Source organism: Bombus huntii, chromosome 5 (genome assembly GCF_024542735.1).
Source record: "Bombus huntii isolate Logan2020A chromosome 5, iyBomHunt1.1, whole genome shotgun sequence".
NCBI lineage: Eukaryota > Metazoa > Arthropoda > Insecta > Hymenoptera > Apidae > Bombus > Bombus huntii.
In genome coordinates this window covers 12,933,934-12,946,081 of record NC_066242.1, presented here as the reverse complement: position 1 = coordinate 12,946,081, position 12,148 = coordinate 12,933,934, and the positions used below count along the sequence as shown (strand labels likewise).

At 34.6% G+C, this 12,148-nt stretch overlaps 2 protein-coding genes across 2 annotated transcripts; one reads left to right on the top strand and one right to left on the bottom strand.

Annotated features, from left to right (window-relative positions):
- Positions 1 to 130: 130 nt before the first annotated feature.
- Positions 131 to 4,279, top strand: LOC126865632 (pupal cuticle protein 20-like). Its single transcript, XM_050618408.1, has 5 exons — positions 131 to 245; positions 647 to 962; positions 2,832 to 2,987; positions 3,512 to 3,772; positions 3,940 to 4,279. The coding sequence occupies exons 1-5, from the start codon at positions 237 to 239 to the stop codon at positions 4,050 to 4,052; spliced, it is 855 nt and encodes a 284-aa protein (XP_050474365.1). The 5' UTR covers positions 131 to 236; the 3' UTR covers positions 4,053 to 4,279.
- A 660-nt stretch (positions 4,280 to 4,939) lies between these two features.
- LOC126865618 (phospholipid-transporting ATPase ABCA1-like) lies at positions 4,940 to 12,096 on the bottom strand. The gene is made up of 17 exons (XM_050618358.1): positions 11,933 to 12,096; positions 10,677 to 11,622; positions 10,206 to 10,605; positions 9,962 to 10,129; positions 9,703 to 9,890; positions 9,462 to 9,626; positions 9,262 to 9,370; positions 9,038 to 9,192; positions 7,450 to 8,956; positions 7,247 to 7,372; positions 6,943 to 7,161; positions 6,598 to 6,870; positions 6,217 to 6,521; positions 5,993 to 6,140; positions 5,708 to 5,918; positions 5,414 to 5,627; positions 4,940 to 5,332 (listed from the first exon to the last, which is right to left on the bottom strand). Exons 2-17 carry the CDS (start codon positions 11,286 to 11,288, stop codon positions 5,123 to 5,125), a joined length of 5,010 nt encoding a protein of 1,669 aa, XP_050474315.1. The 5' UTR covers positions 11,289 to 11,622; positions 11,933 to 12,096; the 3' UTR covers positions 4,940 to 5,122.
- Between the last annotated feature and the right edge of the window lie 52 nt (positions 12,097 to 12,148).

Here is a 12,148-nt window from a genome sequence, read left to right as displayed (position 1 = left end):
CGTCGAGGGACGCGGCACCGGGTGTTCACCAGAGTCGATGCTGTTTCTGAGAGTCTTCCTCTTGGGTGGGAGGAAGACGATCCTCCAGCCTCGGATCGGTATATAAGCGCGGTTGCTTCGACCTGAATCTGCACAGACCAATTATTGCCATCGTTTGGCGATAGAACGTTCCATTGTGCGACCGGTATCATCGGGGAGGTTCGCTTTTCATACAAATCGAACGGTACATCAGCGAGATGAGATCGGTACGAGTCGCATTCGTCTATTTTCTCCCGCGCTAGGTGACACCTTCGAACGCTTCGCTTCCGGTTCTCGATTCTCCAAGTCGCGAGTCAGTGATGTCGAGCGTGAATTAGCGATCTATTCGATAAATTTTACCTATATACATCTCTTCACGTAATTCTTTTCAATATTAAGAAGGAAAAGGCTAATGTATAATTTCGTTCGTACGATTCCCTTTTAATATCGATTAGAGTCGGTGAAATAAGACATAGTGTGCTTAGGAAATCTTTTCAGTGACATTACCTACGAGAAAATCATATTTTATTCCGATTCTAAAATAATTTTGCAAACGTTTCAAGTATTCTAAAGAATTGACTTGCATAGTACCTTCAACGGTTGAAGTTATTGACGACTATTTTAACAGCTCGCTGTCGCGTTGTTGGCCATCGTCGGTACGTGTCACGCCGCCCGACTAGACAATACTTACCTTCCTCCGGGCAATGCAGGCACCGCAGGAGGCGCAGGATTAATACAAGCTCCGAATCGTGGCCACGGTGGTCCAGGTGGTCCTGGGGGACCTGGTAGACCAGGTGGACCAGGCGGACCAGGTGGGCCGGGTGGACCGGGTGGACCTGGTGCACCAGGAGCATATGGCGGTGGTGGCGGAGGAGGTGGCGGTTTTGGTGGCGGCGGAGGTAATGGTGCGTTTGGTGGTGGAGGCGGAGGTGCCTACGGAGGACGTAAGTATTATTTCTTCATTTTATTTTCCAACTTATAACGTAGAAAAGATAGAAATATTATGTAGAAATAATAAGATAAAACTTTAGTAGAGCATTCAACGATAGATCGAATATTTGATAATATTTGATAATAATACGCGATAATTAAATCCAGTGAAATCGAGCGTATCGTACAATCGATTCTTGGATATGATCGAAATAATCAATTGCGGCAATCTTTTAATTTGTTTGCATGTAGTTTTCGAATACGTCTTTCCTCGTGTTTGCCAATTATCGTAGTTTTCTTCGTTCAATACTTCAAAGATGGTTTTCGATAAAGCGGACAGAATTATTGATCTTCCCATAATGAATTACCGTACTTTGCGCGAATACTGCGACTAAATTGCAGCTTATAATACTGTAATAATATAGTTGGTATCCCATGTTAGGCTTTAATGTCCCCTTACATGATGATATTAAGTTTTATTGAAAACATCATCGCCTCCTTATAGATGACTTTTCGAATTAAATCATCGCCGTAACTTTTTATTATCTAATCCTAATATCAGGTTACCGAGTGAAAGGCAATAATAATGATTCCATGCCTTTTGCGAAAAGATATTGCAATTACAGTCATTGAGTCAATATCATATTTGATCATATGAAATCATCGAAATAATAATACAAAGCATATAAGCAGTAAGTACCCTACTGTTATTTGTCAGTAAAATTTTTACTTTGCATAAGTAAGAAGCTCGAAGCTTTCGAGTTCTCTTATTTTCTTCTTTCTCGTGTCTCATCATTGATCTATGTAGGAGTACAACTTTTTGTTCTGGCGTATTACGCAACTAAGAGAAAACATGTACTTAACCAGAGTACTCGTTCAACACGTACCCTGGTGCTATATATTGTTTTTTTTTTTTTTTCTCGTTAGTCCCGACTAAGACTATTACGTCTCGTCAGCGCAAACATTTCACACATCATTAAAATCATTATGGCCATAAAACTCGCGGAGAAAAACTTGTTGTAGCCGGAGAAAAAGTTAGACATAACAAATTACTCAATCACAGAAGGAATCGCCGAAACGTTTATCATAGTTCGTTTCGGTAACACGCGCGTAGAGAAAATCACTTGGATTATCGTGGAACAGTTGTGTCACGTTACATCAGACATACATTAGAAAAGGTAGAGAACCAAGAAGAGAGAGAAATCGCGCGCTATGAGAGACAGTTGGTTGGTCGGAGTTGCATCAAAATATGTAAAGTATGTCGTGAAACCGGGGCTCGTGTCACGGGGACGAAAGAAAAGTGAAAATCACGGTACTACGCGAAACGTCTAATCACTTTATCCCCCGAGGCGCTCCTTTAATGAAGACACACCAGCACGGTCTCAGTAACAGCGCTCTCGAATCTACGTATGATTTGACGGTGAGAATTCTCGCTGGATTGCGAAAATAAGAACACCAAAGCGTCTCGTGTGTGTCTCCTTTAGTACAACGCGTTGTCGCGACCGACCAAGTAATTAGGCCCCATTCAGTTACGAATTAATCTCGAGTGCGTTCGCGGATTTCACCTGATATGGCGCAACCCGGTGGATTGCGCGGATACAGTGATCGATAAAAAGTCGATTATACGCGGCAGAACAGGAGATGTGTTCTGTTCGAACCGCTTAAAATTCTGGCTAACTTCTTGCTAGCTTTTTTTTGTATTCGATGTACGACCGGTCGATTATCAACTTTCTCAGGGCTGCTTAAAAGTCAGTTGCATAGAAAGGGTACTCGAGTCGATCAAAGTCTGTGGCAATTCAGGTACTTTTATAACGATAAAGACTTTATACAAGTTAAATTACTTATGCGATATTTTCGAACATTTGTTTGAATTTATGCTTTAGCCGGTGGAGGCGGTGGTGGGCCAAGAGGAGGACCTGGAGGAGGCCAAGAGATACCTATCGTCTCGTTCAACAATCAGAATGCCGGTGATGGCAACTACCAATTCAGCTACGAAACAGGAAATGGTATCAGTGCGCAAGAAACGGGTCACCAGCAAGGTGAGATCAGGGCCATTCTTATTTCTCAACAGCGATATCCCTCGTGTTCCTTTTCTTCGCGGTTCGTCGCTATCATTTCTCACTGTTATGAATATTCCTATCCATCATCGTGCTCGGCCTCGAATCGTTCCGTTTACAATGGAACCGAACCGATGAACGCAATAGCACTGCAACTCCTAAAATGTGACTTCCATCTAACTTGTTCTCGGATCTTTACCTACCGCCAGTATTTTACTTGCAAAATAGAGATTTTCAAAATTGATAATATTTCGACATCTTTATGGAAGTTGTAAGTTGTTCGATGTTGTAAAACGTTAAGAAGATTCTGAAGAGATTGTACGAAAAAACCACAGGTATCTAAGTAATCACATGTCCTAATTTCGGCCAATTCAATTCGCGATGAGTGATTACCGAACAATGATCATTTCTAACAAGCTAGAAAGCCGCAAAAATACTCGATACGTGGTGCAATCCTGCCGAGCACCTGTTGCGTCAAGTATTCACGTGTTGTCTCGCTTTTCTAGGTAACGCGGAAGCGGTGAGCGGATCATACTCGTACACCGGACCTGATGGTGTACAGTATAGCATCAGCTACACCGCGGATGAAGAAGGTTTCCATCCCCAAGGCGCACATTTGCCAACACCACCTCCAATTCCACCAGAAATTCAACGAGGCGTCGAGTTAGCACTCGCGGCTGAGGCCAGAGGCGAAAATCAAGATACTTCCGGTGGTGGTGGTGGCGGTAATGGTGGCGGAGCCGGATATCCTTCAGGGGGTGGATACAGTGAGTTTCATCGATGATATTTTGTTTCGTGAATCTCTGAGTAGACGTTAGAACTATCTGAAGAAAGAAATTTAGAAAGAAAGCACTTTTTTATGATCGTGATAATTTAATTATTAAAATAATTTTGCGTATTTGTTTTGATTAAATTGATTTCTTTTTATTAATAGACGGAGGCGGTGGAGGTGGTGGTGGTGGCGCCGGCCGAGGAGGTGGCGGCGGTGGTGGACCTTATCAGGGTCCAAACTCGTACCAAACAAGCTCGGGCGGATACCATTATTAGACGACACCGCACAAGTCATTACGTATTACACGATCAATCTTGTTCCATTACAGTAATATCATTTAAAGGCGGACGTATGTACATAAGAATATATCGTTTATGTAACTTTCTTATTTATATAAAATGTGAGAACCTTATTTACGATGTTCTTTCTTTTTTCCTATATTAATATTCGAACTTTTCACTTTCCTTTTGACAATGTTGTCGTCATTGGCTCCTGTTCACGGGATATAAATAAATATTATATTGTAATATCGGAAAATAAGGATAGAAATTTTTTCCCGATTACTTACAATTTATTAATATTAAATTGAATATACGGATATAAATTGGACAGAGAAAGATATTTAACGGAGATTAAATGCAATACTCGTATCTATATCAAATAACTTTACAGTTATTTGATCACTATCGTCACAACGAATCTAACACACACACTCTCTCTCTCTAACAACTCTATCAATTCTCACGACTCTACTCTTCGACGACTCGAAACGTCTAACGACTCTACTCTTCAACGACTCAATTAGCTCTAACGACTCTACTCTTCAACGACTCAATTCGCTCTAACGACTCTACTCTTCAACGACTCAATTCGCTCTGACTCTCGCAACACACCCGCTTTTCGACTCGCATACTCTGACCTCTCGGTCATCGCTCCTTGAACCCGAAACCGTCCTTCTGCTCTAGCGTTCTTTATTGTTTTTCTCATATCTCTGTAAGAACTAGGTGACTTTAGTCACATAGGCGCTCTTAAATGTAAACGAACCACAGAAGGACGACGTACACGGTTTTTTCTATTTTCAACCGATCTCTAATTCAAATTTATTCTACGATATTACAATATTTCAAATTATAATAATTGCAATGAATAAATTACAATAATATCAGCGCAAGTCTTTAAAAATATTCTTTTGTGATTCAAACGTACATCTTGAAATAAATAACTTAATTAACATTTGCTATGTGTTTAAGATTCACAAACTACAACGTAAAACCATGTATTAGAAAAAAATTAGATACATTTACATTTATTTAACTGAAAGACTTGTTAAAATATCTGACGGTATTTATACATTAGTGGTCTGAGTAGTGGAATCCACAGTAAGCGCTTTTGTCAATTCAGTTCCTCTAGCGAACTGAATGAAAAGTTGTTCTAATGTAGCTGACAAAACAGCATAATCATCGATACAACTATATTGCGCTTTTAAATCATTCATTGTATTATACATCTTCTCCCATGTCGTTTTAATATCACTCACATGATACGCGATAAGCCCCTGCGAATTGGAACATGAAATCAGTGAAGACTTATACAGAAATACATTTTCAAATCTTCCACATTAGTTCAGAATTATTACCAAATTCTCATCCCTCAGTTCACACGTTAGAGAAGACTCTATAATACTTTTTATACTGCTGACATCATCGTCCGTTCGGCTGGGACTTAATTTAACGTGAATATCGTAACCAGCGCCGAATCGTTGCTTCAATTCCTGACTTGCACCGACGCAAACCAATTGACCTTTCACCATAATGACTAGTCTGTTGCACAAAGCTTCGCATTCTTCCATGCTATTACGGATATTTTTTTTATGCAAATATGGTTATATAATAATTTTAAGTAACATGCATTGTCAAGTTGGATAAAGTACCTGTGAGAAGTGAGTATAATAGCTTGTCCCATTGTTTGGCAGGTCTGGAGTATATTCCAGAGCGATCTTCTAGCTGCTGGATCGACTCCCGTAGTTGGTTCATCCAAAAGAACAAGAGCTGGATTTCCAATAAGTGCCATAGCAATGTTCAATCGTCGTTTATTCCCTCCGCTATAAGTACCGCTCGGTTGATGCATACAAGAATTTAAATCTAATATGACAAACACAATTGTAAATCTGCATGATGACTACTCGAAGTAAATTCAAAAAGCAGTTAGGTCTTACTAAGTCTATCAATCCATTTGTTAACTTCTAAATCCACTTTCGCTCTGGGAATACCGCGAAGCAATGCAAAAAGTCGCAAATGATCGAATGAATTCAAGGAATTGAGCAATGCACCAGTTTGTGGACAATATCCCATTTGAGCAAGATACTATGTAAAAAATTCATGTATAATATATAGTAGAAATAGCAAAATTGGGAGGAATGCAAAAGAAATGATATATTACGTTTTTTCTATCAGTATGAATTTCTGATTTTCCTAAGTACATAGTTCCACTGTTTGGTATTTCTTCACCAGTCAACATTCTAAATGTGGTGCTCTTCCCAGCACCATTAACGCCAAGCAATCCAAAGCATTCTCGTTGCTTCACACGGAAACTAATTTCCTGTACTGCCATCAACTTTCCGTAATATTTACTTAATTCATAAACTAAGAACAGGCTATCGTTGTTATTTGGGCTTTCTATGCAATTATTTTCGATAGTAGGAACTGTTTCGATAGTTGGTTCCTCGTTCATTTTCTTCGATGCACCTATCGATATAATGTAAATTTTCATTCAATTTCTCATCTCCATTTCTCTAAAAAAAATATTCGTAAAATACTATACCACGGTTTTGTAATTTTCTGATTTTTATTGCCACTGTATGCTTTTCCTTTTCCACTTGATCATCTTGTATATTGCATGGATCTCTTAAATTTTTACTGAATATTTTAGCATAGAATTTATGAGGTAATCGTTCCTCTAAAATAATAAGTATAGCAAAATACATTAACGGAGTGAGAGATAGGTATGTAATGCAATTTTTTAAACTCATTTTAAATTTTTGATCAGAAAAGTAAGAAACGTGGTTCCTGCATACTCCATCCGCACAGTTCAAAGCTAAGGAAAACTTCAATTATATTACATATCATTAACTTACAAATTTTATTAAAATAATTAATATATTCGTACCACAACAAATATCCGGAATACCCATGCAAACTACCTCTTGCAGTCGATTTGGTAATCGACGACATCTCGCATTTTGCAGAGCTGCGATGAAGAAAGATAATTGACCATTAAATAGGCTTATGTGAGGTATCAGATAAAATATTTCTTTTTGGATAGAGTAAAGAATTTTCAACCATGGAAAATTACCAAGCACTTCCTGAAGGAGATAATGTAATAAAACTAGAATATTAAAAAAAAAAATATATTAGCTTGTCCATTTCGTATTTTTCATTTCTTTACCATTCCATAGTGCAGTATAACTTACCCAATCCAATTGGTACAATAGATAAAATAGTCATTATAGTATTTCTCGATTTATTTATAAAACTGAAGATATACGATATAAATAAAGAATTTATGCCAAAAAGCAATAGCAATAATATCATTATCACTAAAAAAAAAAAACAACAATATTATGAGATTCAATTCTTAGCACATGTAATAATTGTTAATATTGTATTATCTTACATATTTCTCTCTTGTAGTATAATCGTATATCCAAAATAACATCCATAATATAAGATCCTATTATGATAATAAATATGGATACTGTAAGAACTAATAAATCGAAAGTAAACATAGTAAGCCAGTATGAAAAAGAGCTAATTCCCGTCATTCTCTGGAGTTGCTTTATTTTGCTTTCCATTTCCTGGAAAGGATGGACGATGAAAAGTGCAACAGTTGGAAAGAAGAAACAACAAAAGGCCAATACTCTCAATAGAGAATTGATTTCTATCATGTATAGTGGTGTTGCAGATAAAGCACTTGGTAATTTCTGACTTGAAACACGAATAGAATATTCATCGCCAGCCACAGCTTTGATTAGCGCATTTGATAATAAATTTATAGTTAAGGGCATGCTATGAATTGCAATTCCAGAATAAAAACCATTAGCAAACAGGACATCATCAGAAATATTAAATTCTGCAGAGACAATGTAATTATTACGATACTCTGCAATATTTTCGACCGCCCTACCCAATAGGGCTTCTGTAACGCTTGTATTTTGTTTTACCTCTTCTGCAAATCCACCAAAATATTTGATTAAATTTGCGTACATCGTGCCAGTAGTTTCGTTTTTGGAAGAATACAGAACTTTTGAATGTCTATATATATTAAGTTCTAATGGAAATATATTTGTTGAATCAGTAGGAGTATCATAACTTAAACCCATTAACACGACAGACAAAAGTGGCAAAAACAATATTAATAATGTGTTACTCAAATTTTTTTTAGTGTACGTCAATTTCTTGTGATATAATGCTAAAATTGATTGCATACATAAACTCCATCCTTCTACCTTTTGCGATGGAGGACAGAAAAATTCGTTCAAATGTTTTCCATTGTCCTCATTTTTAATTACTTTTAAGAATACTTCTTCCAATGTGATGAGTGATACGCTAATCCCTGTAACTCCCAGATTTCTTTTCTGGCCTTCAACTTTATCCAAAGATTGCGGTAAAGTTTCAGTGTTCGGTACGCTTAAAACGATCTTTTCACTATCAACGCTTATTTGTTGCGCCCTTGGATCAAATTGATTTATAACTTTAGCTGGACTGCACCATGATTTTGTTGACAAAGTAACTTCCATATGGCCGTAGCCATACTGTTTCTTCAAAAACATCGATGTGCCATAACATTTTAATCGTCCTCCATGTACAATGGCAATTCGATCTCCAAGTATGTCAGCCTCTTCCATATTATGTGTACTGATCAAAATCGTTTTTTTCTCTCTTATTTTTAATATAATATCCCATATATCTCTTCTAGTTTCAGGATCCATTCCCGACGTTGGTTCATCTAAAATTATAGTACTAGCATCACCAATAAGAGCCATCCCAAGACACAATCTCCTTTTTTGTCCTCCAGACAACGTGCTTGGGAGAACATCTCTTTTTTCATGCAGTTTGAACTTCTCAAGTAAGACATTAATATTTTGTTTGATTTCTTTCCTCTTTTTATTTACACCTTTCAGCTAAAACGCACATACACACTATTCAGTTTTTAAAAATTGTTTCTTACACTTACAATGTTACTTAATTTCAACTATACTTACTAGACCAAAAAATTCTAATTGCTCAAATACAGTCAAATCGGGAAAAACCATATTTTCTTGAGGGCATAAACCCAAATCATTTCTAATAGATTGCAAATTTTTTACTATGTTTTGACCATTTATAAGAACTTTTCCTTCAGTTGCACTTATTACACCTATTATAAAATAATTGATTCAAAGAAATTAAATAAACACATTCAATACGAAAGTAAGTGAATTTTTACCTGTCAAAATAGACATGAGTGTAGTTTTCCCTGCCCCATTGTGTCCCAGTAAAGCAGTTATTTGTCCTTTATATAAATCCATTGAAATTCCCTTTAAAGCTTGGACTTCCTGTTATAGAATAATTATTATTAATCCAATCTAATTAAAGACAATAATAATAATAATTTATCAATTAAATTTAATAAGTTAGAAAACTTACTGATTTTCGTAAACAAATACTTTTATATGTTTTTTTAAGATTACGAATTTGAATTCCAGGAGTAAGTGCACCATTTACAACTGGTTCAAAATTTTCATTGTCTAAATTTCCATAATCAAAATCTTCTATATCGTCATCAAAAGTTACTTTATTCTTCTTTAAATACTAAAAAATGTATTATTATCATACATATATGCATCTCAAGAACAATTCTAATTATTCTAACAAAATAAAAATTTACCTTCAAAAAGTAAAGTGGGTCTTTAGAAACCCCATATTTTCCTGGGTGTATGGCATTAATATATATAGTAAGAATAAAATGTAAGAAAGCACCTATAATTGAGAAGATAAGTATAAATCCGATGCACCCAGTAGTATTATATTGCGTGTTTCCAACAACAAACATGTTTGACCATTGAATACCAGTTACTAAAAATTGCACATAATTAATATTTAGAAAATTGCAAGGCATTAGAAAATATTAAAAGTATTTTACACACATTGAGTCTCATATCCATTTACTTCTTCAAGGAATCTATATAGTAATATATTTGGGAACAATATTCCCAAATATGGCATTATTGAAAAGAATTCTTGCCTTATCAAATTTCCATGTAGTGAAAAAGAAGCAGTATAAATAATTGTTAATGTTGTTATCATAAAACGTGCTAAAAAAGATCCATTATATATTATAGTTATTTTTCATTTTTTTTTTTATTTAATATTTCTTCTAAAAGAACTTACATTTTGAAAAATATGCAGCAATATGCATACCAAATGATATTAAATGACTTACATGCATTGTAAGTATTAGCCAAAATATGAAAGTATTACTATAATATAGGTATGGATCAACTTTCTCAGAAAATGTATTCTTAAATAATATTATTATTGGTCCTATATAAAAAATACTGAATACAATGCCAGTGAGCAACCAACTTAATAAATTCTGATATTCTTTCACCCCATTAATTGCCATCAGAACATTTATGCCAATGTACTTTTCCTTCGTTGCATAGTTTATTTCTACACAAAGTGGAATTAAGAAAGCAATGACTGCAAATATACATATCGCCTGTCTTAATATTGTATCAGATTCATCTATTTTAATATAAGGTGGATAAGGCATTCTTTGTATTGACACCTAAAATGAATAGAACAAATAATGTAAGGTATTGATAGTGCTGATTACTTAATATTATATACATGTAATACCTTCCAATCCATTGAAGAATGTGATACTGTGCGATCTATCAAAGCTTCATCAACACACATTTGTAATGGTATAAATGGTATGGCATTTACATATAGAGCACGTGCATCAAATCCAGGTTGATCAAGCATATTTTGAAATAATACATTTGCAGTTTTGGAAGTATGTCTGATTTTGTATTTTATATCAGTTGTATTATATTGCTCAAACACAAGTCCTAATACTTCCACACTAGGAGATTTGGCTTGTAATGTTGTGTAAGCATTGATCATATCATCTTCAGTTAAAAAACCAACTACATTTTCATATGAGAGTGTCATGCATATTCTTATATCTTCCAAAATACTTTTTGTGTATGTATTGTGTGGTACATAATATAAAAATGTGTAGTCTCTATTTATTACTGTTAACTGTTCTTTATTTTCTATAGGATAATATGTACTTCCATTGATTACACGAGATGGTTGTACACTAAAATCTCTGACAGCTTGTATCAATACAAATAAAGCAATAGGTACCGAACATTGTAAAAATATTGTTGTTTTCCAATGTCTCTTCCTAACTATTAAATTTTTATGTAAAAGCAAGCCAAAATTTCTGATGTTATTTCCCATTTTTAAATGTTAAATATATTTTTTAAAGATTTTTTATTTTAAATCAATCAATGACATAGTGCATATGCTTCGCATACATAATCGAATGAGTTATAGAATGTCATTGAAAGTTCATAAAAGTATCATAAATAAATTATCAGAATTGATGTATGAATACAATCTATAAACTACTAACAGAATACAACACCCTTTGCTATGTAACCTTGACTATGATGTTATTAAATAATGTTTTTTAAATACATATTTGGATAGATTTTTCTTTAATTTTTTACCAAAATTTTTTAAAGCTTAACTTCTTTATTTTTCTTTTGTAAGGTTGTCATAGTAATTGTATCTGAAAGGAATGACTATTATTACAAAATGACAATAATATCACTAATGATAAAGTAACATTAAGATGAAAGAGTAGTAATATTAAGAAAAAATAATATCAAGAACAATAAAATCAATCACAAAAACACAATGCATGTTACAATATTATTTGAAGAATCATGAAATCAATCCAACAATAAAATGCATTTTATGATAATTGTTTATAGAATCATTGTAAACATTATAAAATTTTAATTCTAAATTAAATCATCTTTTGATGAGATAGAAATATATGTATCTATTCAATGGAAAGAATTGTATATAATAAATACCTTCCATGTCTCCAAAATGCTTTCCATTAAATCTAGAGTAAATACTTTATAAGAATAGTAGTATCACTTTAAGCACTTTTACATATTACATATTTTTGTTAAGAATATGTTAACATAAGGAAACACAGTGATATCACATACGAAATGCAGTTACATGTCATTCATAAATATGTATATGTTACGGCGCTAGTTACGTTTAGAGTAGTCCATAGTTCC

Coding starts and splice junctions, on each gene's coding strand:
- LOC126865618 (XM_050618358.1), bottom strand. CDS start 11,288: ATGGGAAATAACATCAGAAATTTTGGCTTGCTTTTACATAAAAATTTA. Junction 5,919..5,992: donor CAAATGGATTGATAGACTTA/GTAAGACCTAAC, acceptor TTGTCATATTAG/ATTTAAATTCTTGTATGCAT. Junction 5,333..5,413: donor AACTGAGGGATGAGAATTTG/GTAATAATTCTG, acceptor TCCAATTCGCAG/GGGCTTATCGCGTATCATGT.
- LOC126865632 (XM_050618408.1), top strand. Junction 963..2,831: donor CGGAGGTGCCTACGGAGGAC/GTAAGTATTATT, acceptor TTTATGCTTTAG/CCGGTGGAGGCGGTGGTGGG. Junction 3,773..3,939: donor TCCTTCAGGGGGTGGATACA/GTGAGTTTCATC, acceptor TTTTATTAATAG/ACGGAGGCGGTGGAGGTGGT.